Here is a 23,151-nt window from a genome sequence, read left to right as displayed (position 1 = left end):
AAACTCAAGCTATTGGTACACGTTTGATTGATGTACCGAGGATGAAAGGCGGAGTACGGCATGATTCCCTACGTTTCACCGCAGGACATTTGCAGCAGGCACCCAACCCCCCGTGAGACCATCCGAGATCTCTGCAGCAGGTGCACTAGCCCACCAAGCTTTCTGTCAGCGGCAGCGCTGCTCCTAGGTCGAGATCCCTCACATCGACTCCTCCTTCTGCTCTTTTCCCGTCACCTCCTCACGTGACCTCTTCTGTCAGCAGGGTGCTTGGGGCGGGGCCTCGCAGCGCCCGCCTTCTTGTGCTGTTTGCACCCGGTGCGCCTGGTTACCAGGTACCTCTGGCAGCCATGGGAGGTGGCATGAGCCAGGTAAGATCCCGGCACCTGAGCTTTATTGTCAGGTTAATTCGGCGGGTGGTGTGCCTCCTCGGTACTCGCATCAGATTCACACACTGCCAGAACCACCAAAGCACTCCCTGGGGTGTGAGTTCCAAACATTTGTTAATCAGAGTGAAGCAGGCTGGTGGCAGTCATGTATCTGTTTTAAAACCGTGGGACACGGGTTAAAACCTCCGACAGCTCTGGGGTACGAGACAGTGACTGTAGAAATATGCGCACACGGTACAGAGTCGAGTCTCGTAGAGTCCGAGCCCACTTAGCTCGGTGGGCTAGTGCATTTGCTGCAGAGATCTCTGATAAATCTTCAGGTTACAGTATCAACTTCCGCCAGAACAGACTCGGCGTTCACCTTTGTTTCACTCAGAAAGTGAGTACAATAGAACCCAGTGACTTTTTCCTGTAATATCTCCTGGTAAAATTGATATTAAGAGCCCACGTGACCGTAGAAACCTGCGTGCGAACAACTATTAATAAAAACACCCAGTTATCAAAAACTTCAGTTTTGAATAAATCATGGTTTGTTAGAAGTAGAACTGTTTCGAAACCTTAAACGAAAACTATTCCTAGTTTCCTACAGGTCTCTCCACCAGATCGGACATATTTAGTGCATTGTCAGCGGCGTTTTTTATTTAAAAAAAAGTTGGGGGATTTGCTGGGGATCTGTGCCATCACTGAGTAAGCGCGCGCAGGGTAGCGGGGCAGTGCCCGCCAGTAACATGGGTGCTGCCCGTGAGTTGGCGAATCTAAACTTAGAAACTTTCCTTGATGAAGAGGCACGCGCGAATTTAACGGGACTTTCATGTTGTGACGCACACGAACCCCCCTGCTATTTCTGTCCGCTTTCGCTCTCCCGACATAGTTCATATTGCAAAATATTCCTATTCAGGAATAGGCTGGCCCTCAATAAAGCAGGGCTCACACCGCAGCCTACTTCAACCACGCGAGTTCTTATGCAGTGACGTATGGACGCTGAGAACTCCAGAGGGAAAACTTTTTCTGTGAAGGAGTTATGCTTAGTTAGCTAGTGTTCCAGGTCCACCCGCGAGCAGTTAAGCCAGTCACGGGTATTTCTTAGAATTCTGGGACTTGTAGTATTATGTAACCCAGTGTAAAACCAGGACTACAAGCCTCAGAACTCTAAACTGTAGTCTTGCATGGACACGAGAAGATTGGCAGCTATGGTTATGGGGCGCGAGCCAGAGGTGCTGGGCATAGGCAATGAGCCAGAGTTACTAAGGCAATTTTGTGACGGTGAACTGAAAAGTTCCCGAACCCACCAAGTCGACTTGCATAATTGGGAGGGTTCCAGATACTTAGATGGTCCGGTCATGATCATGCTGGAACCAATTGCCTTCACTTCCTCTATGCTTATGGTGTAGGCCGAACTCGTCGCATCATTCTTGGTGACAAGACATGGCTCACATTTTTAAAATGAAAATTTTTACTCCAATTTTTAGAATATTTTTTTCAAGCTTAGTGCTTATGTTGTGAAACTTAATAAGTGTAAGGGATCAAGGGGTTTCTAATGAGTCCACACCAAGGGGTCCTTAGGATCGCGGACGGACTTGAGTCCGTCCGCGACCCCTGAGGAGGAGGGAACGTCCTCAGGGGCTGCGGCGTTCCCTCCGAGCCGATTAGGATGTGACCGGTCACATCCTCTATCTTTAACATTGCGGCGCAAGGTTAAAAATGCATGCATCGCATTTGCATGCACAAAGCATCAGGCACTGTGCAGTGCCTGCTGCTTTGTGCACGCAAATGCAGGGGGGGGTACCATAGGTACCCCCCATGTGCACGCCCCCTTCACCCAGGGGGCCCGCAACGGGCCCCCGAAGTGAAAGTCCGTATGCTTTTCCACGGCGGAAAAGCAGCCGTGGAAAAGCATGTATTCACCACCATCCTAATATGGCTGGCGGTGTCTGATAGACACCGCCAGCCATGTTAGAGCTTTTCCGCCGCGGTCGGAAGGCGACCGCGGCGGAAAAGCTGCAGATGGAATTCCAGACTTACCAGCCATCCTAATTTGGCGGTGGGTCTTTGGAGGCTCCGCAGCGGTTTTTCCTCATCCTCCGGGCCGGCGTTGGCTTCCGCTGGCCCGGAGGATGCGGAAAAACCGCTATCATAATCGGCCCCTAAGTTTGCTGAGTACCAAGGCTGCCTTGTGACAATGCGCAAACCCAGACCTTGCTTTAGCCCTGGGCGTGCAGATTTTTTCTACTTGGTGCCGGGGGGGCATTTGGACAGCTTGACGCCGCCGTGAGGGAAACGGCTCCAGGCAAACTTACCTGCGGACTACCGCTCCCAGCAGCCCCGGAGAGGGCGTGACACTTCTCCTCGCGCCCGGAGGCGCTACAAAAGCTCCGAGCGCCGAGAGCTCCTGGGGGGCATTTGGACAGCTTGACGCCGCCGTGAGGGAAACGGCTCCAGGCAAACTTACCTGCGGACTACCGCTCCCAGCAGCCCCGGAGAGGGCGTGACACTTCTCCTCGCGCCCGGAGGCGCTACAAAAGCTCCGAGCGCCGAGAGCTCCTGGGGGGCATTTGGACAGCTTGACGCCGCCGTGAGGGAAACGGCTCCAGGCAAACTTACCTGCGGACCTGCGGACTACCGCTCCCAGCAGCCCCGGAGAGGGCGTGACACTTCTCCTCGCGCCCGGAGGCGCTACAAAAGCTCCGAGCGCCGAGAGCTCCTGGGGGGCATTTGGACAGCTTGACGCCGCCGTGAGGGAAACGGCTCCAGGCAAACTTACCTGCGGACCTGCGGACTACCGCTCCCAGCAGCCCCGGAGAGGGCGTGACACTTCTCCTCGCGCCCGGAGGCGCTACAAAAGCTCCGAGCGCCGAGAGCTCCTGGGGGGCATTTGGACAGCTTGACGCCGCCGTGAGGGAAACGGCTCCAGGCAAACTTACCTGCGGACCTGCGGACTACCGCTCCCAGCAGCCCCGGAGAGGGCGTGACACTTCTCCTCGCGCCCGGAGGCGCTACAAAAGCTCCGAGCGCCGAGAGCTCCTGGGGGGCATTTGGACAGCTTGACGCCGCCGTGAGGGAAACGGCTCCAGGCAAACTTACCTGCGGACCTGCGGACTACCGCTCCCAGCAGCCCCGGAGAGGGCGTGACACTTCTCCTCGCGCCCGGAGGCGCTACAAAAGCTCCGAGCGCCGAGAGCTCCTGGGGGGCATTTGGACAGCTTGACGCCGCCGTGAGGGAAACGGCTCCAGGCAAACTTACCTGCGGACCTGCGGACTACCGCTCCCAGCAGCCCCGGAGAGGGCGTGACACTTCTCCTCGCGCCCGGAGGCGCTACAAAAGCTCCGAGCGCCGAGAGCTCCTGGGGGGCATTTGGACAGCTTGACGCCGCCGTGAGGGAAACGGCTCCAGGCAAACTTACCTGCGGACCTGCGGACTACCGCTCCCAGCAGCCCCGGAGAGGGCGTGACACTTCTCCTCGCGCCCGGAGGCGCTACAAAAGCTCCGAGCGCCGAGAGCTCCTGGGGGGCATTTGGACAGCTTGACGCCGCCGTGAGGGAAACGGCTCCAGGCAAACTTACCTGCGGACCTGCGGACTACCGCTCCCAGCAGCCCCGGAGAGGGCGTGACACTTCTCCTCGCGCCCGGAGGCGCTACAAAAGCTCCGAGCGCCGAGAGCTCCTGGGGGGCATTTGGACAGCTTGACGCCGCCGTGAGGGAAACGGCTCCAGGCAAACTTACCTGCGGACCTGCGGACTACCGCTCCCAGCAGCCCCGGAAAGGGCGTGACACTTCTCCTCGCGCCCGGAGGCGCTACAAAAGCTCCGAGAGCCTCCCGCCCCGCGGGACGCGCGCGGGCGGCGCCGGGCGGAGCCCGGGCAGAGGGCGGGCCGTCTTAGGCCGTCAGCGGCCGGAGGTGGACGGGACGGGTCCAGTCCCCTAACGTTGCCATCAACATAAGGTATTTGGTTGTCCTCTCCGAGTGACTTTGTGTTTTGCCAACCATTCTAAAGACTATTGGATCGGGAGAAAACCAGACTGTTACTATCAGCTATTGTTGCTGTTGCTTCACAGACTGTGGGACCACGTATATTTTATCTTAGGTACCAGGTATTTGCTAACTTATAAATTGATTGCTGTAGTTCTTACACTTCGATTTATGAGGTGATAACAACTACAGTTACTACTTTCTCCTACCTACCGTAAATAAGTATGTCTCCACGGGGAAGTCGCAGCAGAACTGCAGCTGCCGGAGGCAGTAGTAAAGTTAGCAAAACAGGTCCTATTGACAATTTTATAATCAAGGCCAATGATGCCATAAATCAAGGTATATCCCTTTTGGAACGTAGGGTCTCACAAGATCTTGCTCATGCAAGACGCTCTTCCTTGGGACTTATTGCTTCTGCTACTACTCCCATTCAGGTTCTAGCTGTTAATAATAATAGATCTTTACTGAACACGTGTGTTGATGTTCATACCATACCCAATGAAGTAAATCTATCTGCTTCCATTCCCCTGATTGATTCCGATACAGACACTAGCCTAGATTTGGAGAAGACCCCTGACCTACATATGACTCCCTCACCTGAAATTATATCAGCAGAGAATGTTAGGGAAGTGAGGGGCAGACGTGAGGGCGCTATTCAAAAATTACAACATAACCAAAGCGCACCCACGTCAAAAGCCCCTAGGGTCAGTAAACACGGGGAAGAAACTAGTACCAACCCCAACTCAAATATAAGCAGGACTGTGGACACAGCTAACAATCGCCATGAGTATGAGGCTGGGAAAGGAAAAGAAACGGAACACCTGGAAGGGTTAGCAGTAAAAGATGGTAGATTGATCGACCCTACTGAATTAATGAATGACTATATATTGGCAAAACTGGGTGAACTTCTTGGTATTTATCTATCCCCTATCGAAAGTAGGCTCACCCGGATAGAAAAGCATCTAGCAGAACTAACCAGGCCAACTAAGAGCTTAGCTAAAGTAACCGTTGCAAAAGACACAAGTCAACCCACTCCTAATCAAGCAGTGGGTCCCGATTCGAATGTCTCTCAGGTATTATTTACAAATACAGTTAACCCACCCAAACCTGCCCTAGCACCACCGAAGGGGATAAGTGTCAGCCAACCAACAGCGAAATGTAACAAGGCAGCCCCTGTAATAAGGAAGGATAATATCACAAAACATGTAAATGTCCCTATGATGGGCCAGCCCCCAAATTCTGGAGGTGGTTCCATCCAGGCCCAACCACTACAAAAAACATCTAGACATGCTCCTTCCCGCATTAATTTACCACCTGAATGCGGGGCCTATGTCCTTGTTCTAGTTAATGTATCCAAACTAAGGAAGGACCAAGAAGAAATTCCCACATCTCTTAAAAACAAAACCCTACATTGGTTAATTGCAAATTGCAATTTCCCAATAGAAGGTGCAAGAGAAATTATCAATACTCAGCGGGTGGGCTGGATAGGCCCACTCAGGAAAAAGTTTGAGGGTGACTGTGTTATAATTAATTTTAAAAACCCACAGTGGGCAGAGAAAACACTAGCAAGCGCCCCACCACCCTCAACTCGGGAATTCAATACTACACTCCTTCCCTTAGGGTATTTCTATAGACATTTGATACCCCAGAACCAAGTCATGGAGAGCAATCCCATCACCACCTTTCAAGATTTGAATTTTGGTGCAAGATTCAAATCGCCGCTCTTCTTACAAAATCAGGATTTTGGTCATTTGAATGGCCATAATAATTGGCGGAACCAAATGCCAAACCAGATGCCAATGTTAGTATCCCCTAGTTACCCTCCGCACCATTTTCAATTCCCAAACATGCAGCAAGCTAACCATTTTAGAGATAGATCCTATCCTGCCCCTGACCTTCATCTATTCCAACCATCATTCGAAGCGAGGTCAACATTTAACATCCCTACCTATAATCGTTTTGACTATTTTTCCAACCTAGATGAACAGGACTGACTGTATATAATGCCAACAAAAGATACTGATAGCCTAACTACAGTTAATATACCAGAGGTTCCGGTTGTACATGCTCAGGCTATGGGTGATACTGAAGAAATCCTGGACCTAATGCCTGTTGACGACAATCAACCTGCAGTTGTTAATATCATTTCTGAAAAAACAGGGAGTAGCTGTACTAGGGTTAGGCCAAGTAACCGTCGCAATACTCATGGGCTAACAATCTTAAATTGGAATGTTGCAGGATTAGAATCCAAATTATTGGATCCTGCATGGATTAAGATAATTAATGATGCGGATATTGTTATGTTTCAGGAAACATGGGCTGTTGGTAACTTGTATATTGAGGGCTATCACTGCTTTAGTTTAACATCGCCAAAACCATGTTTTGGCCGAGCGGTGGGTGGTCTTTTCATCGGGATCAAGATTCTTGCAGGTGGTACAATTGGAAACCTGCAATATGATGGTCCGGCAAACCCCAACATCCAGATTCTTGAGTATAAATTGAAGTCAAAGACCACAATCTATTTAATAAATTTTTATAACAATGATTTTTATTATGTACCAAACAAGAACCTTTTGGCATTATCTAATGTTTTAAGAAATCTGGAATGTTCCCTTGCAGTAGACAAAAAGTCATGTATATTAATAGGGGGTGATTTTAACGCAAAATTAGCAGGGAGTGCTGGATCTGTTAATCACGTTTATTTTGACCCAGCAGAGCGTAGGGGTTTTGAACTATCCAAACTACTCACTGAATTTGACTTAGATGATGCTTTGAGTGTAGGAGATAATTATGACTCCCATCACGCTCCTACATATATTGGTGGGAACAGTAGTTCCACTATTGATTACGTTTTTATGTCACCACTGTTAATAGATTGTATAGTGGAAACTTCTGTTTTACAAACACCCTTTAGCGATCACAATCCATTGGTTGTAATTTTGGATCTTGCCCCAAGCCCGATTTTCGAAAATTTAAATGGTGCAAGGGACATTACCCCATCAATTGATGGCCTGCGGTTAAAATGGAGGGGGGTGAATTGTGAGGCTATTTTAACAAATGTACAATTGCTATTTCCACATTTGATTGACTCTTGTAAAGTTTTAAGTAATAATTATGATCAATTAATTGCTGATTTTGAATCCTTGTGTTCAGCCATCAAAACCCTTTTGTCTGTTCCACTACCCATAGAAGGTAAAGAGCCAAGATGGTTCGATTCAGCATGTTCCCTGGCAAATAGAGAACTAAGAAAGGCTCTCTCCATGAAACCTAGGTGTAAAACAACCGTTCAGTTAGCTAGGAAACAGTACAAAGCTACAATATCAGAACGGAAGGCTAATTTACTTTCCGACCAATGGGACTCTTTGGTAATCAGCGCAAACTTGGGTGGTAGCGGCCCATTCTGGTCATCTGTTAGAAAAACACGGGAAATGGGAAAGAAACTCACCCAAATCAGTTGTAACATAACAAGTGCTGCATGGGAGACCCATTTTTCTAACATCTATGCAGCCCCTAAAGAGGAGTATTCTCCATCTATTTCTGACCAATCAGGTGGTCTATTAATTTTAGAGCATGAAGTTAGAATAGCCATAAAAGAGAGTCTGGGAAATAAAGCACCCGGACCAGATGGTCTCCCTATTGACATCATTAAACATGATGTTGATTTGTGGACACCCATATTTCTTAATGTTTTTAACAGTTTACCAAAAACAGCCATGCCAACTACTTGGGCCACCAATATTATTGTCCCTATTTACAAAAAGGGAGATAGGTCTGATCCAGCGAACTATCGCCCTATCTCCCTTTTGGATAATACTTTGAAAGTATTGGGTCGTATAATCTTTCATAGAATACTGGACTGGGCGAATGACACTGACTTTTTAGATCCATGTCAGATGGGGTTCCGTAGTGGGGTAGGAACAGTGGAGCAATGCCTAAACTTAAAATTGATAATTGACAAATATAGTGTTGCCCGCTCCTCCCCCACTTACCTTGCATTTATGGACCTCTCGTCCGCCTTTGATCTTGTTAATAGATCAAAGCTTTGGTCCATTCTCTCAACTAATGGTCTTGATGACACTCTGGTAAATTTCCTAGCCTATCTCCATACGGACCTGAAAGCACGGGTACGTATCGGGATGGGCGGAGAGGTATCAGGAGCCATTGAGATAGGAAGGGGGGTGAGACAGGGGTGCGTTTTAGCACCCCTGTTGTTCATCATTTATATTAATGGCTTATCCACCTGTCTGAAAAAAGTTACCACAGATGTCCCATTTGTTTCAGGGAAACCACTTCCAGTACTTTTATATGCAGACGATGCGGTGCTAATGGCCCGCACTCCTAATGCCCTTCGTCTGCTTGTACATAGTTTTGTTAAGTTCATGGAGGATCTGGATTTAAAGGTCAATTTTAAAAAATCTTTTATTATGTCCTGTGGCCCTGGCAAAAAGAAACTTAATACCATCCGGTTAGGCACAGATAAATTGATATCTGTCCCTAAATTCCCATATTTAGGGTTGGTTTTCGCTGCGAACGGCTCGTGGAGTGGGCATATGGCCCACGCCACGAGCAAGTTCTCGAAAGCCAACAACTCTGTTCTAAGTCTCCCGCGCCCAAAGAAAATAGGTGCCACTAGGGCTATTTTAAAGATTTTTAAATTACAGTGCGCACCTGTTGCCACGTATGGAGCGGAGGTATGGGGATCAAGAAACAGTCCATGCATCCAAAGTGAGGAGAATCGCTTCTGCAGGAAAGTGTTGGGTGTACCAATCTCCTCATCAACCTTCATCTGTCATAGTGAACTAAACACTCCATATATTAGTGATTTTATTAGAGCAAGACCGGCACTCTTTTGGATCAGAATCTGGCAGAATGAAGCTGCTGCTCTTACTCAGAATATTATAAAGGACTGTCTAAGTAGCGACCATGGAATGAGAATTCCATGGTTGTCTGAAGTTTTAAAATCTTTGAATGAAGTTGGCAGAGGAACTTTGTTTAATGATCCCACAACTATAGAACTGCAGGACAAAGTTCAGGTTAAGAACGCACTATATGCACTTTACAACAATGAAAGGCTCAGAAGCGAATCACAAAAATCAACTGTAACGAAATATATAGGCAATGGTTTGTGTGGACCGACTTTGCCGCCCTATCTCTCGCTGCCTATGACTAGCTGGGAGAGATCATTGTTGTTTCGTTTAAGGGCAGGAACAGTAAAATTTATGTTGTCATTTCCACTAGGACATTGTCACAGTGTTGATTCTACCTCATGTCCCTGTGATGGCGTGAGCACTCAGGATGATTTGCACTTTTTATTTTTCTGTAAATTTTATTCTGTGTATATCAAATGGTTTTTAACTCCGTATTTTAAAAAATCCAGACCACTGACCCTTCAAGACTCATATAACATGTTAATTGCCTTGGATAGTGATGAACTGACTTTTCGTGTCAGTTCTTTTTTAAGACTGGCTATACGAGCACGCAAAACGATGGAAAACCCATGAGTATGATAAATCAGCTTTGTTAACATTACTATGGAAATTAGCATATTGTTTTTAAAACACATTGTATTGTCACTGCATAAAAGGGTACGTCATATGTATATTGATTTTTAATTATTATTTGTATGTTTAATTACTTTATTTTTGTTGATGAATTATGTTCGGTACTTTTATGAATTTTAAGGAATTCGAATAAAGGTCTTTTGAACTTGTACTTGGCGCCGTGTAGTCCAGATACGTACTTTGGTGTTCTCCAATGGACCCGTCTCCTCTTGTGTATCGAAATTCAGTAGTGCCTTCTTATTCAATCATCATATTCTTCAATCAATCAATCAGGAGTTTGTAAGGCATGACTGCTCACCTGTGAGGGTCTCGGACACTAAGGGGAGCTGCTGATCCGTCTGGGCGTGGAGGGTCTTTATCCAGGAATTGCTGCCATGAAAGTACACCTAGATACAGTTCATATAAGAAATTGAAAAGACTAAAATCGATAAAATCCTTGAAACCATAAACAAAATAATTAATGAACATTTTATATAACAACTTGATCAAAGAAACGGTACTAGTCATGGAATTTTACATTGTAGCTGGAGCCATTGGCTTATAGTCATGGGTTCCAGTAGCACCTTGTTAGGGAAGGTCAATAAATTAGAGGGTAGAGCCAAAAGTTTGTTACCAACTATAGACGATGCAGTGCAGTTCAGTTCTCAGAGCCCAATGCTAATGTTTAATAGTCCATAATCCCATTTAAAAAGCTGGACAGAGCAAATACAATCAAGGGTATTGTGTAGTCTCTAAAAAATCTAGAGACAACCTTAAAGTCCCTAATCCCCATACAGTCAGTCAGTCAAATTAACTTTATTCGATTCAGTTAAAATCATACAAAGGACATAAAAACAAGATTATTTACAATTAAAACTATTAAACAATTTCTTTGCAATCGAATTAATTTGACATGATAGTTAAAAAAAGAATTAAAAAGTTATGCATACTGGTTTGACTAGTTCATACATTTTCTTGTTCTGGACGCTGCCACTAGGAAATTTGCCATGGCAAATGTGATGCGTATGTTTCCCAGGGATTTTAAATAAAGCATGGCTGGTCTCACCTGTAGGAAACCAGCTTCCCTTAAAACAGGTAACAAGTGTTTTTTTCTTACTACAGAAAAGAAATCACAAAACATAACAAAGTGCATCGTGTCCTGAACTGAAAAATTGTCACATGTGCAGGGAGGTGCTAACTCTGGTTTCATCCAGGAATTAAATTTACCCAAATAAAAATGTATAAGATTAAACCTAAATTTGGTTAACAAAAATCTATGAAAGGGGTTTGTGACAAAACATAAATAGAGCTCAATTGCAGGGGAATAGAGTGAGAGATAATGTAATCGTACTGTAGACTTTTGCAATTCTGATTCTTCTCGGAGCAAACGTTCCCTTGTCATAAACTGTTTTTTAATTATGTCCACGTCCTGCTTTGTTATACCAGAGGGAACAGTGAATAAATCTGGGCGACCCAGATCATTGAAGGATTTTTTTATATAGACCAACCATGGGCACTTAAAACAATTCTCCAGACTCATCACATCCCTCATGATCATATGATTTAACGTTAATTCTGGGTTTAACCAAGTCTTAAGCCAATATATCAAGGGTGCCAGTCTCACTTTATCCTGAACGTAATCCAGGCCAAGTTCCATATGAATGGAGAAAGTCGGGGAAGATTGGGGGAGGGACAGGAGAGAACGTAAAAACCTATTCTCCGCTAGTTGGATTTTATCTATGCATGCATAGCCCCATAATGGTGCACCATATAGGGCCACGGGAAGGGATTTACTATTATACACCTTTATGATTGCTTTCATTGGTCTATGTCCCAACCTTTTGGCAAAACCTGGGGTAGCCATAGATGTTCTTGCAACCGCTAAACTTTTAGCTCGTATCTGAGGACCCCAGGTCCCCCTACTATCGAAAAGCACTCCCAGATATGGGAAGACATGCACTCTCGACACTACCTCACCTCTGCAACAAAATGTTTTTGCTTTGGCCCTTTTCCCCTGGTGGCCTAAGACCATAGTGTGAGATTTAGTGGCGTTAACCCTCAGGTCGAGCCGGTCCATAAAGGACCCAAATGCGTCTAAAAGCTTTTGGAGGCACACCCCTGTACGTGCTATGAGTACAGCATCGTCCGCGTATAGGAGAGCAGGGATCTTAGCTTCTCCTACACGCGGAACGTCTGTAGCTGCCCCTTCTAGGTGCTTTCCTAAATCATTTATGTAAATTGTAAATAGCAGGGGGGCTAGTATGCAGCCCTGCCTGACTCCCCGCTTCGAATGGAAACGGGTAGTACATCTACCCTCTTTTGTTACCCTAACTGCGGCGAAAAGGTCCCGGTGTAAGGACGCTATAAACGCCACCAAGTCTTCCTCAATGCCCATCTTTAGTAAGATTTCCCATAGCTTGGATCTGTTGACCAAGTCGAAGGCCGAGGAGAGGTCCATGAACGCTAAGTACAAGGACCCCTCCTTGACCACCGTATACTTAGCGGCCAACAGATGCAAGTTTGAGCACTGTTCTATTGTGCCTCTCCTTTCCCTAAAGCCGTACTGAATGTCAGCTAAACCCCCACATCCTTCCAGACTGTCCCTCAGCCTTCCCAGAAGGACTCTGCCCAAGATTTTTATTGCAGAGTCCAAGAGGGATATAGGGCGATAACACCCTGGGTCGTCCCTTTGGCCCTTTTTAAATATGGGGACTATTGTGGAGGTCACCCATGTACTTGGAGGGGGTGATCGGTTTACAGCTGTAAACACCTTTGCCAGGATTCCAGCCCAAAGTTTGGGGGAGTGAATATAAAAGTCGGCTGGTACCCCGTCTGGGCCTGGTGCTTTATTCTTTGTAGTGGCACGAATTGCCTTTTCCACCTCCTCACTGTTGAAATATAGGGGTATGGCCACCGGACCCGGAGTGTTTTGTGGATCGGTGCAGTCGCCATACTTTGACAGAGTGGGAGTATCCACTTCTTTCTGTTTGTTAGGCACTGACAGAAAAATAATGATGAATGCATTCTTTCTCCTAAGGATAAAAGGGATGGGTCCGGTTTGGTTTGCTGCCATGAAGCCCCCAGTTAGCATTGAAACTGTGCAGTGGTGAAGTCCCAAAACGAAATTTGATGTGCATGGTTTTTCCAATGGGAATTCAATGGAGTCCATGTAGCCTCCATATGTAAGATATCTTCAAATTCCAAGAAGGCTAGTGTCAAAGTGTCCTAACTCCTGGTCCAACTCAATTCTAAATCTACATACGTCTACTACATCCCCTTGATGCAGCCTATGACATGCACATTTTTGTTCAGGTCATATGGCTGGGGTTAAAGACCATGTACTTGTTTTTATGTAGGTTTATTTCAAGCACTCTCTGCTTGCAGAAGACACAAAACTGTTCCCAAAGATTTTGAATACCCATAGGAGATTTGGATACCAGTAAGGTGTCGTCAGCGAACAGGAGGGCCGGGAACTTCATACCTGCCAGGCACAGGGCGTCATGACTGTACTATTCTAATTGGGCTACCAGATCATTAATGTATAATAGGAACAGGGTTGGGGCAAGGGCACAGCCCTGTCTTACCCCCTTGTTACTAGTGTCAATGTTGTCAACTCCTCTTGTTTACTGTATCTCACCTGCGCATAATTCATTTGGTGCAGTCTCCTGATGTATGTATGTATGTATGTATGTATAGGCATTTATATAGCGCACTACTTACCCGTAGGGTCCCAAGGCGCTTCGACCGCTGCGAAACCCTTCCTGGCTTCCCTGAGAGATGGTCCCTTAATGGGTATCTCCAGGGTGAGACCAGGCATCCCCGGCGGTCTGGTGGGGCCGTTAGTGAAGATGAGGCAAGCTAATGCCCAGAGTTGCCGAGTGTGTTCGCTGATCAGAGTGGGCACCGAGGCGAGAGAATTATCGAGTCCGCTGACCCTGGTCCAGAAACCTGCCGCGCCGGGAATCGAACCCTGGTCCCGGGCCGTCCTCTGCTCTCGGGTCTGCCGCCTCTAACCAGTGAGCCACACTACTGACATCAACTAGATAGCATGGAGTGCCCTTTTAGATTAAGACTTTTCACAAGGCCTCCCTTCGGACAAGGTCGAAGGTAGTACTGAGTTCAACAAAGACTACATAAGGCCAACCACCTCCCAAAACGACATACTTCCAGTATATAAGCTGTAGCTGAAATACTTGGTCGATGGCACTGGTCTAAACCCTACTCGTAGGGGGCTTATGAGGCCTACACCCTCAACCCACTCACAAAGTCTGTCTAAGAGTACAACAGAAAAGCTTTTGAGAACTGTCAATACGGCTGATTGGCTAATAATTAGATGGCAGGGACGTGAGCCTTTCTTTTAAATTGGTACAATCTCGGGCCCTGCCCAGGTGGGGAAAGTGGGTAAGCCTTCCAGAATACATTTAAAATACTTGGCAAAGTATGGGCCCCAAGTTGCCTTGTCTGCTTTGAACAGATCTCCACCCCATTTTGTACCGCTTTGTTCGCCATAAGTGTGGCAGGGTATGCTCAGACGTGAGTCCCTTGCTCACTTTGCCACTGGATTCAAGCAAGCCTGGCTGAAGACTACTGAAATGCCAGAAACCGGTCCTAGGAAGTGTGTTTCCGGCCCAAGGAAGGCATGGCTTGGCAGTTCGGGCTGGACTGTTCCCATGAGGCACAGGGTCAGACTGATTTGCATATGGCCATGTCTAAACTGGGGTGGCAGAGTGGGCTAAAGAACAGTGATGGATTAAACCCAGATCTGTTGACTGGGTGTGAGTGTTTGATTGGTTCATATGCTCCGTCCATCACCACCCCCTTTTGTACCGCTTTGTTCGCCTTAAGTTGGCAGGGTATGCTCGGACGTGAGTCCCTTGCTCACTTTGCCAATGGATTCAAGCAAGCCTGTCTGAAGACGGCTGAAATGCCAGAAACCGGTCCTAGGAAGCTTGTTTCCGGTCCAGGGAAGGCATGGCTTGGCAGTACGGGCTGGACTGTTTCCATGAGGCACAGGGTCAGACTGATTTGCATATAGCCATGTCTGAACTGGGGTGGCAGAGTGGGCTAAAGAACGGTGATGGATTAAACCCAGATCTGTTGACTGGGTGTGAGTGTTTGATTGGTTCAGATGCTCCGTCCATCACCACCCCCAATTGTACCACTTTGAACAGATCTCCAGGCACCAGACAAGACATCAGAGTCTACTGGATCTTCGGACTCCTTACCGTGTGCTGTGAATTCTAAAGTCTTAGTAGGTGGATCTACCGCTTCTAAAGGACTTTCTTGGCAGGACCCAGGCTTTTTTTGTGTTCCAGCCGACCTTCGTGAAAAAGGTAACCATTCTAGGAACTAGTACTGGAGTAGCTTCGGAGTTTGGGTGCTCAGTAAGGAATGAAATGAACATATGCTTAGCCAAGGCATCTAGAGGTTCAGAAGCTAGTTCTAGGGCACTCCTATCTTTAGTGGTAGGGTCAATTAACATATTATGTGGTTTTAAAAGGTCAGGACCAAACCTGAAACTATTGAAATCATTCATGTTATTATTGACTGTATCAGTGGTATTATAATTATCATGATTTGGCGCACTCCCCAAAACAAGACTAGTTAGTCATGGTGTCAATGTCTGTGGGAGTTCGAGAACCACTAATCTCAATGCAGGTATAGTCTAAAATCCCTTTTATAATAGACACCTGAACATTGTGAGAATGCACGTTTATGTTTATAGAGCATTAGCCGCTTTTGGAAAAAGATGGAATTTTTTACTGTACAGAGACCGACTCACTAAAGAATTTGCACCTTCATAATGCTGCTACCCAGGGCTGGACTCGGGGTACCACGCAGGTGGACGGCGTCCCCCACTTATTTTACCGGGAGCTCGATAACTGGAATAAATAGAGCCACACATTCACTCTTTGGCCTCTCTGGGGCGAGATTGAAGCTCATTTAGAACGCTGCTCACACGCTGCTAACAACAATTGAGGTTCTGGTTACAGTAATTGTACAGGCAGCAGAAGAGCTCAGATGTAAAGCAAATGGCGTTTGAAACAAAAGTATTGACAAAAGAATGTTGATTTGTATTTGTTTTTGTTGTTTTTGATATTGATTCTTTCTTTTCTAATTCAGATTTTGTGAAAGAATACCAGGCTCCATCATTGTCTTAAATTTACTCCAAACACTAACTGCAGCAGTATCCATTCAAATATATATTGACATTGATGGATAAGACCCCAAACTTGTAGAACTATATTTTAAATATTTTTTGGGGTTATTCCATGCATTAAACACTCAAATGTGTTCCCCAATTCTTCTCTCGAAGACATAAATGGGTCTCCCAAGTCAAGCAACATGTGGGCAGTGAATGGATGTATAATTAGTAAAGTGCAATTGTCAAGAGAGGGACCCCTTATTACCAAAGGAATAGGGTACCAATAAAAAAGAAAAGGTCTCTAATTGCCAAGCAGGATGAGGGCACCGTTGCAGGCTTTAAAAACTAGAGCCTTCGAATTCCTTTAAGGAGACAAGTTACCGTATTTCTTCCACTGGGGATAATAAACCAGAGGAAAGTTGCCAGCTCCAGATGTGGGGCTGCCTTATCATAAGGCAAACAATAGTGTATAAATAAACATGTTTACAATTAGGATCAAAGATATTTTAAACCATGAGAGTTATAGTAATGTCTTGATAAAGATGGTATACATTTGGACAATACCTTTGAAACGTGTTGACGCCTTTGATATGCATTTCGTGTAATGGGCTGGAACCATAGATATCTAATAAGTGTTTATTTATCTGGTTTCAGTCTGTATAACTGTTTCACACAAATGTGGTTTTTATGACAGTGTACTGTCTTTTCCTTCTCTCATTGTTTGTGTAATTGGTAGTTATAATCAATTTGCTGATTTCGGTCAATGGTGTGATTCTATATTGCAAATGAAATGGTTTTCTTATATTTTCTTTTGTCTTTTTAAAAAACAAACGCTGTGATTATGTAGCACTCTTGTTTTTATAATACATATCTTTTTAATAAATAATCTTTAAAATCTTCTACTTTTGACGTATTTCTGATGTACTGTTTGGGCATTGAATATAGTCCCCTTGTGGGAGAGTGTTTGTGAGATTAGAGTATTGAGTGATTGAATACGAATGGTGTTAATGTATGTTGTGACCAAAGGAAGTTTTTCTCTTTACTAATTAGTAAAGTGCTTCAGTATTGAATCTCAGATAAAATTGGAATGTATGCTGCCCATTGGAGTGACCAGATCATGTGACTAAATAAATTGTCACTGCATGAAGTGTGTGTATGTGTGTGTATAGATAGATAGATATTGTGTGGCAAGTAGCAAGAAAGGGAAAACGATGCCCCAGGTGACAAGGTTGTATTCGTTCCAACCTTTTCTTATCTCACATCTGTTTCACGTTTGCAGTAGCAATGTTTTTACGGTCCTGAAGAAGGCATAGGATCATTATTTCCTTTCTTGCTGAAACATATTGACCCTCTGTTTCCATATAAAGACAGTTATTTGTTGAAAACTGTCTATTGCACTGTTTTTAGGTTTGAGCTTTGAGAGATCTTAAAGGTTTCTTTCTCTCACTGCTCAATTTTAATTCACAATTTCAAATCATCCTGCACTGCACTTTTCACTCCCACACAATTTAATCGCACATATCTCTAGGTCTAATTATAGCAAGCTATATTGTGTATTACATCTATAGCTCTTGATACACTCAAAACATCTGCGAGCTCCCCTTTCCTTTTGAAAGGGTTGTAGCCCTTAGTGCCACTAGTGTGACACTAGGAGGAGACCCAGTTGATGAAGCATGTCACAATTGGTGAGTGATGGGAGTCCGTCCTTTTACAAAGGACTTTTTTCTTATGTAGTATGCTAGAGTTGGAGAGGTCAGTGTTCATGCTCTTTCAGGGCTCTTGTGGTTCAAATCGACTGTTTAGACCCGTGGATATAGGTGAATTGTACCTAACTGAAATTGGCCCGCAAAGGAAGTTAAGTAGGTTCAATGATTACTGTCGCTTGAAAAAACTTCTTGTCAACATGGACAAGACAAAGATCATAGGCTTTGACCGAAAGAAAATTGGGAAATGCAAAAACCACAGGTGGTGTGGAGTGCATGGGACTCACGTCTGAGCATACCCATCCCACTCGGGGTGACAAATGCAAAAACCACAGGTGATGGACAGAATGCAGAACAATGTCATACATTCACCCCAGTACAGAGATCTGTGCCTAAATCCATCATTTTTTTTGCACTCCACACCACCCCAGTTCAGACATGGCCATAAGCAAATCAGTCTGACCCTGTGCCTCATGGGAACAGTCCAGCCCGAACTGCCAAGCCATGCCTTCCCGGGACCAGAAACAAGCTTCCGAGGACCGGTTTCTGGTATTCCAGCTGTCTTCAGCCCGGCTTGCTTGAATCCAGTGGTGTGGAGTGCATGGGACTCACGTCTGAGCGTACCCATCCCACTCGGGGTGACAAATGCAAAAACCACAGGTGATGGACAGAATGCAGAACAATGTCATACATTCACCCCAGTACAGAGATCTGGGCCTAAATCCATCGTTTTTTTGCACTCCACACCACCCCAGTTCAGACATGGCCATATGCAAATCAGTCTGATCCTGTGCCTCATGGGAACAGTCCAGCCGAACTGCCAAGCCATGCCTTCCCTGGACGGAAACAAGCTTCCGAGGATCGGTTTCTGGCATTCCAGCCGTCTTCAGCCCGGCTTGCTTGAATCCAGTGGTGTGGAGTGCATGGGACTCACGTCTGAGCATACTCATCCCACTCGGGGTGACAAATGCAAAAACCACAGGTGATGGACAGAATGCAGAACAATGTCATACATTCACCCCGGTACAGAGATCTGGGCCTAAATCCATCTTTTTTTGAACTCCACACCACCCCAGTTCAGACATGGCCATATGCAAATCAGTCTGATCCTGTGCCTCATGGGAACAGTCCAGCCCGAACTGCCAAGCCATGCCTTCCCTGGACGGAAACAAGCTTCCGAGGACCGGTTTCTGGCATTCCAGCCGTCTTCAGCCCGGCTTGCTTGAATCCAGTGGTGTGGAGTGCTTGGGACTCACGTCTGAGCATAAAGTTCAAGTTCAAGTTTAAAATTTGTATAGTGCACTACTCACCCAGAGGGTCTACTCTCAAGGCGCTTGATGGAGAGGGGGGGGGGGTGCTTTACTTATCGAATATCCAAGTTTTTAGTTGTTTTCTGAAGGAGAGGTGGTTCTGTGTAAGGCGGAGGTGGGTGGGGAGAGAATTCCAGGTCTTCGCCGCTAAGTAGGAGAAGGATCTTCCCCCCAAGGTGGATCTTTGGATGTGTGGAATTGCGGCGAGGGCTTGATTGGACGATCGTAGTTGGCGGGTGGGGGTGTAAAAGGACAGGCGCGTGTTGAGGAATTCGGGTCCTAGGTCGTAGAGGGCTTTGTGTGCGTGGGTGAGGAGACGGAACGTTATTCTCTTGTTGACGGGGAGCCAGTGGAGGTCTTTCAGGTGATCGGAAATGTGAGCTTGGCGGGGGATGTCTAGGATGAGTCTGGCTGAGGTGTTCTGGATGCGTTGGAGTTTTTTCTGTAGTTTGGCTGTGTAGTCCGGCGTAAAGGGTGTTTCCGTAGTCCAGTCGGCTTGTGACCAGTGCATGGGTGACCGTCTTTCTTGTTTTGGTGGGGATCCAGTGGAAGATTTTTTTGAGCATACGTAGGATGTTGAAGCATGATGATGAGACGGCGTTGACTTTTCTGGTCATCGAGAGGGAGGAGTCCAGGATGAAGCCCAGGTTGCGTGCGTGGTCTGTTGGTATGGGGGCGTTTCCCAGGGCCGGTGGCCACCATGAGTCGTCCCAGGCGGAGGGGGATGATCCTAAGATGAGGCCTTCTGTTTTGTCCGAGTTCAGTTTTAAACGGCTGTTCTTCATCCATTCGGCTACTTCTTTCATCCCTTCGTGTAGGTTGCTTTTGGCGGTGTTTGGGTCTTTGGTGAGGGAGAGGATCAGCTGGGTGTCATCTGCGTAGGAGATGATGTTGAGGTTGTGTTGGCGCATGATGGATGCGAGGGGACTCATGTATACGTTGAAGAGGGTGGGTGTTGGACCCGGCCCATTAGGCAGGTTCACCCCTAGACTTTTTGCGTTTTCCTAGCCTATTTATGGAACCTGGTATTGGTGATTTTAGGCCTCTGCGCACTTTTTCACTGTGGTACAGTGTAAAGTGCTTGAGCTCTCTGTGGATGAATGGTGAGTGACCTGCCCTCCCATAGGAATGAATGGGGAATATGTATGCCCATGGTAGTTCCTGATGCGTGGGGAGTGCAGGGGCGAGTTTGGTATGAGAGAACTCGTGAGAATGAATGCTGCAAAATGATGTATGCAGCATGACTGTGTCTAGTCTAGAAGTACTACTTTTGGAAGTTGGCATATTTGTGTAGGTTGTTGCTAGCGTGTGATTGGCTGGTGAGCCTGGCCCAGAGTGCATCGGCCTGCTTGTGGATTGACTGTCTGGTTTGAGGATGACAGGGGCTGGAGAGCCCAGGAGGTTGTCTGAAGTCAGCCCCTGGATGAAAGGCAGCATCTGCTGCCAGGGAAGTGGGAGGAGATGGCACCTGATAGTGAAGGGCTGTTCCTGTGTAACTACAAAGCTGGCTCCACCTCCCGCTGGGCGACTGACACCTCTGTCCCTGATACTGAAGGGGACTTCCCTCTAAACCAGTCCAGCTGGTTCTCACACTGCCTGCTTCAAAGGACTTCAAAGGTTTTGCACTGTATAAAAAGGGGTTGTATCCCCTTCCAAATTGTTCTTGTTTCTGACTTGAATCTGCCAGGGGCATGCTGCTGCTGGGGCTCAGGGGAATCCCTGGGTCCTGCCCAGCTCCTGGACCTCTGATGGACTTTCCTGGACTCCTGGGGGACCCCTCTGCCTTGCTGGGCTGAGGGGGGGACTTTGCTTGCCCCTTGGAATCTCTGGGACCTTGTTGCAGCATGGAGGAGCTGCATTTGCCTGCAGGAAGCGCTGTGCTTCCCCCGGAGCACCTGGGAGCGCTCTGCCTGTTTTCTGGCGCTGTAGGGAACTTTATTTGGATTATAGCGCTGAGGAGCGCTTTGGCCGCCCTGGCGAGAGCCCACCTCGCTTATTGTTAATTTTGTCCGACTTTGGCTGCCCACGTCGTGATTGCCGCTGCCCGGGGCCAGGACGAGGACCAGGAGCTGCGGTAGCGAAGATCGAAGCCGCCGCGCTCCTATTGGCCCAGCGAGACGAGCCCCTCCAGTAACGCCGCGCTGGGATTGGCCCAGCGCCGCCGCGTCATCGCCGAGGCCGCGCCCTGATTGGCTGACGGCTCGGCATCTCCCAGGGGCTGGTCCCGGGAGCCGCGCTGTCATTGGCTGGCTCCCGGGCGTGTTTTGAAGATGGCCGGGATCACCGCCGGGCCCGGGGAGAGGAGTGAAGATGGCGCTGTATGGCCGCAGGTCGGCCGGGCTCCCGTGAGCTGAGGGAGCCCGGCGGCATTGGAGGAGAGAGGCGGAGACACGCGGCGGGGGCGCGAGGCACATTGACGGTGCCTGCCCCCACCGCGAGCGAGGAAGAGCCGCCGCCCGGAGGAGCCCGCCGGTGAGTCTGGGCTGGGGCAGGGCGAGGCAGAGAAGAGGGGAGGGACGCCGGGACACGTCGTCGGTGTCCGCCCCTCCCGAAGCGCGAGCTCGCGCTCGATGCATTGAAGCCACGAAGGCTTCAAGGGCGGCCCCAGATGGCAGTGGGCCGCCCCAACGTCACGCTCCTGGTGCATATGAAGCCACGAGGGCTTCAAGGGCGGCCCCGGTTGGCAGCGGGTCGCCCCAACGCGTGTAGAGCCCCGAGAGGCTCCTTGCCCCTAACGTGTGTTCAGAGCCATGGAGGCTCTAAGGGGGCAGATTTGTTTTATGGGCCCAGAGAGGCTCGGGGGCCATTTCCGTGACATCGAGCCCCAGAGGGGGCTCCAACGACCCCATAGATGTTCTACGAGCCTGCTAGGCTCAGAGGGGGTATTTCGTTGAAGAGCCAGAGGGCTCCAGGGGCCTATATGTGTTTTAGAGCCTGTGTGGCTCCAGCATGGCGCAGTTTGCGCCCACGGGTCAGTGAGGACCCTGTCGCAGTTCATTTTATTGCGATGCCCAGGTGCCCAGCACTTTGTGGGCACCTGCCACGTTTAGGCTTTTTGTACTTTGGACTGGCGCTGCATGGCAGCGCGCCCTGACTTTGGACCCAGGGCATCCTTGCCCCATCAAGGCCAGTTGGCCTAGGGACTGCCACAGGTAGTGGCTTATGTAGTGTTGGCGCAATGTGATTTCTATGCTTTTTAATAGTTATTGCTTGTGTGAGTTTTTGCGCTATTGATTTATTAGGCACCTCTGAATGTTTATGCATTATGTGTCTTCCTTTCCATGCGCTGCACCTCTGAATGTTTAGTCATCATGTGTCTTCTTGCGCTGCACCCCTGAATGTATTTTATTGCATCATGTGCCCTATTCTTAACACCTCTGAATGTGTTACTGCATCATGTGTCTTCCTTTCCATGCGCTGCACCTCTGAATGGTTAGTCATCATGTGTCTTCTTGCGCTGCACCCCTGAATGTAGTTTATTGCATCATGTGCTCTATTCTTACTCCTCTGAATGTAGGTTATTGCATCATGGGTAATGTGTCCTTTTCCTAGACCCCTAAATGCTGAGTGATACTTAGGTGGTTGTCTTTTCTACTCCTCTGAATGTAGGTTTATTGCATCATGAGTAATGTATTCTTTCTTAGACCCCTAATGCTGTGTGATACTTAGGTGGTTCTTCTTTCTTAGTACAGGTGGTCCTAGTAAGGTCCTGGTTCCTGTTACCAGTGGTTACTGGTTGTTATCTTTGTGATTACCATTTTATGTTTTATTATTTCTTATTCTAGAAGTGCTATATCTGACTATGACAGTGGCCCTTGTGGCCCTGTCTTGTGTACATAATCCCTGTGAATATTGCCCGTGCCAGTTGGCACCATGTATATGTGTGATTTTATCTGATGTGTTTTTACAATACAAAAGTTATTTTTATAATAACCTTGTGTGGAGTCTCTTCTGTGGTGTGCCTAGTATGTTGTTTCTGTTGTGCGCTGGCGCAAATGCTTTACACATTGCCTCCGAGTTTAGCCTTACTGCTTGTGCCAAGCTACCAAGGGGGTGAGCAGAGGTTATCTTGGCGTGTGACTTCCTTGCCCTGACTAGA

At 47.4% G+C, this 23,151-nt stretch overlaps 1 protein-coding gene across 1 annotated transcript in view; it reads left to right on the top strand.

The window, feature by feature from the left end:
* The first annotated feature begins 264 nt into the window (after positions 1-264).
* LOC147677983 (dual specificity protein phosphatase 22-A-like) overlaps positions 265-23,151 on the top strand; it is a 248,296-nt gene continuing 225,409 nt past the window's right edge. The window contains exon 1 of the mRNA XM_086945856.1: positions 265-368. Coding sequence (XP_086801982.1) covers positions 348-368 — 21 coding nt within the window. The 5' untranslated portion in view covers positions 265-347. The remainder of the gene's footprint in view (positions 369-23,151) is intronic.

Source organism: Lissotriton vulgaris, chromosome 12 (genome assembly GCF_964263255.1).
Source record: "Lissotriton vulgaris chromosome 12, aLisVul1.2, whole genome shotgun sequence".
In the NCBI taxonomy this organism is placed as follows: Eukaryota; Metazoa; Chordata; class Amphibia; order Caudata; family Salamandridae; genus Lissotriton; species Lissotriton vulgaris.
Note: the sequence above shows the minus strand (reverse complement) of the source record. Positions and strands in the feature narration are given on the sequence as shown.